The sequence below is a fragment of the Magnolia sinica genome, chromosome 7 (genome assembly GCF_029962835.1).
Source record: "Magnolia sinica isolate HGM2019 chromosome 7, MsV1, whole genome shotgun sequence".
Classification (NCBI taxonomy): Eukaryota; Viridiplantae; Streptophyta; class Magnoliopsida; order Magnoliales; family Magnoliaceae; genus Magnolia; species Magnolia sinica.
Genome location: NC_080579.1, coordinates 88896343 through 88902446, shown reverse-complemented (window position 1 = coordinate 88902446; position 6104 = coordinate 88896343). Strand labels below are relative to the sequence as shown.

General features: G+C 39.6%; 1 protein-coding gene across 1 annotated transcript; it reads left to right on the top strand.

Annotated features, from left to right (window-relative positions):
- The first annotated feature begins 1078 nt into the window (after positions 1 to 1078).
- Positions 1079 to 4452, top strand: LOC131251645 (protein trichome birefringence-like 1). Its single transcript, XM_058252498.1, has 5 exons — positions 1079 to 1671; positions 1826 to 2018; positions 2119 to 2312; positions 2391 to 2549; positions 3370 to 4452. Exons 1-5 carry the CDS (start codon positions 1175 to 1177, stop codon positions 3701 to 3703), a joined length of 1377 nt encoding a protein of 458 aa, XP_058108481.1. The 5' UTR covers positions 1079 to 1174; the 3' UTR covers positions 3704 to 4452.
- The last annotated feature ends 1652 nt before the right edge of the window (positions 4453 to 6104 follow it).

Here is a 6104-nt window from a genome sequence, read left to right as displayed (position 1 = left end):
ACTTGAGTAATGATCCTAACCTTTGAGATTTTATTTTCATTGGTCTAGATCCATGATTATCAAAATCATCCATAACCATAGGTTCCAGACTATGGACGCTTCTGATCATCAGATCACTCAACATGTGGGTCCCAATTTGCAGCGACACACGCTGGATCTTTTTTCACGACATTGAGAAAATCCAATCAATTGATCTGTATTATTCATTGGGTACACCGCACATTCATGGTCACCAAAACAACATCATACTAATCTGAAAAACATTAACCATTGATCAATGGCCCTAAATATGGACTGTCAAGATCATTTAAACAAAAATAGATTTAAGAAACAATTTGAAAAATCTATTTGTTAAGGAACCATCCCATCCATGGCTTGGGAATAGGATAACCGTAGAAAATAAGACCAAATCGAGGACGGATCGGATAATACAATCACTGAGATTTTTGCATGGTAGCCCATGAAATATAGTCTGAAATTGATGGACGGTTCGGATTGATCTATTGAGCGGTCCAAGTGACTTATAGTGCTCCTAGTTGCATGGATACACTTAGAAAGTCCAATCAATTGGTATAGTATTCTGATTAGGTCCAACCCACTCTTATATCACACTAATCTGAATATGATCAATGTCCCTAAATACGGTCGGTCGAGATCACTTACACAAAACTAGGGCTAAAAAACAATTTGATTAGTGGCCATCTAAAGAAAAACCTTTTTTAGGCAATCATAACCATTCAATCCATTGCTTGCAAAAATAATGGCTAAAGAAAATAAGTCCAAATTAAGGATGGATTGGATCATCCATTCACTGAAATGTTTGCATGGTAGCCCATGAAATGTGTTCTGAATGTAATGGACGGTTCGGATCAATCGATTAAAATGTCCAAATGAACCAATACGACTAGGACCATTATCACGTATAGTGCTCTAAAGCACTGGAACATTTCCCTTTTTAAAAGTTTAAAACTCCAGCAGAAACAGCAACCACACCATCCAAACACCCCATCTGTCCCCCGAACTGTAACTGCCACTCTCTCTCTCTCTCTCTCTCTCTCTCTCTCTTTTCCATTCTCCTCTCTCTCTGACATTCTCCTCTCTCTCTCTCTCTGCCATTCTCGTCTCTCTCTGCCACTCTCTCTCTCTCTCTCTCTCTCTCTACAATTCTACTACAATGGCTGATACAGCTAAGTACGTAACAGAGCTGAAGAGCCTTCTTTCCATTCTCCGAGGCCGAAGAACAATGGTATTCGCATACGGCTTCATGTTCGCATTCATCGCCTGCAGCATCTTCCTCATCTTCAATCCCAACGATGGTTCTTCGCCGCCTTGGGTCAATCGCATTTTCACAAATTCAACTTCAAATTCGACTTCTTACAAATCCCAATTCTCTTCAATCTACTCTTACTTCTTCCCCAACAACCTGACTTCCATAGTAGAGAATTCAAATTCCAGTAAAGAGAACCGAAGTCCGGAGACTCAAGTTTCAAATCCTGCCGCCGACGAGAATTGTGATTTCTTCAATGGGAGATGGGTGAAGGACGAATCATATCCGTTGTATCCAGAAGGATCTTGTTTGATCGATGAGCAGTACAATTGCTTTCTTAATGGTCGGCCCGACCGAGATTATCAGAAACTCCGTTGGCAGCCAAACGGCTGCAATATCCCCAGGTAATGCAAAAAAGAAAAAAAAAAGTTTTTTTTTTTTTTTTTTTTAATCCTCTGTTTTTCTTGAGATGTTGATATTTCAAGCATACCCAACGATGGAAAATGCATTTTAATTTTAAATTCTATACTGAATTCATTTTTTGGGTGTTTTTGGTAGGTTGAATGGAACGGATATGTTAGAGAGATTGCGAGGGAAACGGTTAGTTTTCATCGGCGATTCCCTCAACAGAAACATGTGGGAGTCCCTAATTTGCATTCTAAAGAATTCATTGAAAGATAAAAGCCGGGTTTTTGAGGCGTCTGGGAAACATGAATTCAAATCAAAAGGATTCTTTTCTTTCATATTTAAAGTAAGATTTAAATTCTTTGGCATTTTCATAATTCATTTCTCCTGAAATGGTGTTTGTAGTTATTCTTATTTTAGTTCTCTGTTTTTAATTCGCGGGCTAGGATTATAATTGCTCAGTGGAGTTCTTCTGGTCGCCGTTCCTCGTTCAAGAATGGGAATTCACGGAGCCGAATGGAACGGCGAGGGAGACGCTTCGATTGGATTTGATTGAGGGATCGTCTCCAGAATACAAGAATGCAGATCTTGTTGTCTTCAATACAGGACACTGGTGGACTCATGAGAAGACTGCTAAGGGGTATGTTTTCGCCATCTGGTTCATCCAAACAGAGCCCAATTTTCAAGTATCTAAAAAAATAATTTTAATTTCTTGTAGGAAGGATTACTATCAAGAAGGCAGCCATGTCTATAGTGAGCTGAATGTTGACGAAGCATTTCGGAAGGCTCTTACGACGTGGGCGAGATGGGTCGACGCCAATGTAAATCCTAACAAGACCCTGGTCTTCTTCAGAGGCTACTCTGCTTCCCATTTCAGGTAACTAAATCAAGATGAAATGGTGAAAATGTTCAATTGAGAATTGGAATGGCCCAACTAATTTCGCAAGTGGGGCCCACTTTTTGTGTGATCCAAATTGCTCACAGGGTGACTGTTAGAATATGCTCTTATCAGATCAACTGCTTGCATTGCTGAACAGTGGGGCCCACCTTTTTTGGGTGAAAATTGCTCATATGGTGGCCCATCATGGTGGATCAGACTTACCCAAAAAGAGGCGAAAAAAAAAAAAAAAAATCCTCCAGCAGGTGATCCTACCTGTTAGAATATGCTCTTGTAGAATGTACAAGATGGGTCCCACCAGATGAATTTCTTGCATCTCTGAATGGTGGGTCCCACCTTTTGAGATCCAAAATTATTCATATGGTGGCCCACCATGGTGGATCAGACTAACCCAAAAGAAGTTCTCCATCAGGTGATCCTAACTGTTAAAATATGCTTCTTGTATAATGTAAAAGATGGTTCCCCACCAGATCAAATTGCTTGTGTTACTTAACAGTGGGCTCCACATTTTGTGATCCAAAATTGATATGTGGTGGCCCACCATGGTAAATCAGAACCACCCAAAAAAAATCTCCTCCATCAGTTGATCCTAACCGTTAGAATTTGCTCTTGTATAATGTAGAAAATGGGTCCCATCAGAACAACTGCTTGTATTTCTGAACAGTGGGCCCCACCTCTACCACAGTCAGGCCTTACCTCTTATATGATGATCACTGTTTCTGGGTCATCATCTACCATTTTAAATTCTGATTTTTTTATTTTTTATTTTTTTTTACTTATCCATTTTGGGTTTCTTTAGCGGCGGTCAGTGGAATTCTGGTGGGCAATGCGACAATGAAACAGAACCAATCAAGAACGATACATACCTTGAACCATACATGGAGAAGATGATCGTCTTTGAATCGGTGATGAAGGGGATGAGAATACCAGTCAAATACATGAACATCACCCGAATGACCGATTACCGGAAAGATGGCCACCCTTCGATCTACCGAAAGCAGAACATGACAGAGGAGGAGCGTCGGGCGCCCGAGAGGTTCCAGGATTGCAGCCATTGGTGTTTGCCCGGCGTCCCAGACGCATGGAATGAGCTCATCTACGCACACCTTGTAATTAAACAATGGCGGAAATAGATTAAAAACGTCTAATTGGAAGCCATCAAATGGACAACTGAATATAAAATGTTCAACAGTCCAAAGATAATGGGAGGGAAATCAGACGCTAGGATCGTCCGGTCGATATGATTTTTGGGCTATTCTCCATGTGGGGCCCATATTTACAAGGTCACCACCATTTTTTTTTTTTCCTTGAGAAGCTGAGATTAGCTTAGGAGAGGTTCCATGTAGAAGTGTTTGTGCTATATCATAATGAGAAAAGTGAGAGAGGGAAGAGGGAATGGAGTAGTTCTTGGACTAGTGAAGTGAAATCAGTCCCCCAGCTGGGCCATGTGAATCAATGCAAGGTCCACTTTAAGAGGTAGGCCCCACCATGAATTAACCCATGGACAGTCCTCATTTCATGTAAATTTTCTTGTAGCATTCAGAAAAAAATGGGCTTGAATGTAAACCATGGACCATTTGAATGGATAAGATGGTTTGTGGGATTGCTAATTTCCAATTCACAGTGGGACCCACCTCTTGAATGGTTTTGATCATCCATGGCCTAACTAGGGAACTAAGGATTCACTTTAAATTGGTTTGTTTTGTATGTGGGGGAAGAGAAAGGAAAGGATATTGATCTTGCTTGTATAAGGGCATGATCTGGACCATCATAGCCATAGATTCTTTGGGCCACAAGGGCTGTACATTGTAAACCTCTTTTGTATTAGTTTACTGAGAAATAATGGTGTTTCAGCCTTTATAAAGGAGTGTGTTTGTTTTGCTTTCCTTTTCTTTTGAGGAAAACTTTTATACTCTGGCAGAGTGAGATGGTTGATACACATGCACGTAAGCATTACTTACACATTGCACACATGGGATACATGTAATTCAAGTTAAACTGTCCAAATTATCTAGATGTACCATAAATAAAAACTTAGGCTGATTCAATTACTGACTATCAGACATTGGATTATTAAAAATGTGAAAAAAAATAAAAAATCAATGGTCCTATTTCAATAAACAAGTGTCCACAAAGGTGACAATGAGTTTCGCAATGTAGTTGGTTTAGCTTGGATTAGTGTAGCACGTGTATCAAGCATCATGATCTGCCAGAGTATCAAAGAACTCTCCTTTTCTTATGTTGTTTTTATTATTATTAGTGATTGATGATTAGATTTGTAAGTTGTGGTGTCCAAATTGGCTTTTGGGAAGGTGGGCCATTGGATGATTGAGGTTTAGGGTTCAACTTTTATGATGATGATGGAGTTGATATTTACACCCACCCTATTCATAGATACACCCTTTTTTTAGATTTTGTTCACCGATAGTATAAAAAGGGGTGCGTTTGTCAAAAGTGAGTTGGTTTAAATATCAATTTCGAAAGTAAGCATTTCTTGCTATTTCCAATTACCACACTAGTAATTGCAATTCAGTTGGATGGTGCATCCAAACAGGCCTTCGCTTGGACAAATCATGGTTAAGTGGGTGTAAATATCAGTTATGGAAGTAAGCGTTTCTTAGTAGAATGCAGTGGGAAATGCCAATTTGATTATTTATACTTTACTGCACTAATAGTTACAATTCAGAAGGATAGTGCATCCAAACACACCCTTGTTTTCTTGGACAAGTCATAGTTCTAAAACTCAGTTGAGTATTTCTACTTATTGTTAGGATCTTTCAGTACAGTGAAATTCTGTTGCATGGGCCATCCACTGTAAGACTCATCACGAGTAAGACAGTCAATGGGTCGGACTGATCAGTTGGAATTTTGGGCTGAAATACAAGGCCCAAGGACTGATCTGGCCTAAAATTTAAGCAAGTTTATTAAATGGGCTGGAGTTGGGCTGCATCGAAAAGCCGTTGACCGGGCTCAAACCTGACCAGGGCTGGTCTGGTTAAGATTTCAAGGGAATTTTTGTCAATGTCAAACACAATTGGGAATGCCTAATGAACGTCGTATAATCATCATAGGTTGGGCTTGGGCTGTTTGTTTTGGCCATTCCGATAATAGGATTGCCTTTGGAAGAGTTTTTACATGGAAGTGCTAGTATAGGTCAATCCAATTTTGTATTACATCTTCTAATTGTCATATTTATGTTAATCCACTTTCGAATCCTTCATGGGTAGATGAAAGATCACATATGGGCCTTTATGACAGGAGAAATGACACTATAGAGGTAGAAGAAGCGGAGTATGGTAGGGTCAAATTGGTAAAGCCATGTTGCTATGCGATATATGATTGGATTATCTTTCAATCAAGATTTTTCATTTAGTAGGAGGATGTAGGGAGGATTGTGAAATAATAATAAGAAGATAATGTAGGACGGAAATCAAGCATATTCCTAACGCACATGGACCGAAAGAAGTTCAAGGAGAAATTGACAAAAAATTAGCATAGTTTGCCCAACCAACCTTTGTGGTCAACAAGTCGAAA

Excerpts from the sequence above, each read along its gene's own strand:
- LOC131251645 (XM_058252498.1), top strand. The coding sequence starts at position 1,175 with ATGGCTGATACAGCTAAGTACGTAACAGAGCTGAAGAGCCTTCTTTCC. Across the intron at positions 2,313-2,390 it reads CATGAGAAGACTGCTAAGGG|GAAGGATTACTATCAAGAAG; the intron begins GTATGTTTTCGC and ends AATTTCTTGTAG. Across the intron at positions 2,550-3,369 it reads TACTCTGCTTCCCATTTCAG|CGGCGGTCAGTGGAATTCTG; the intron begins GTAACTAAATCA and ends GGGTTTCTTTAG.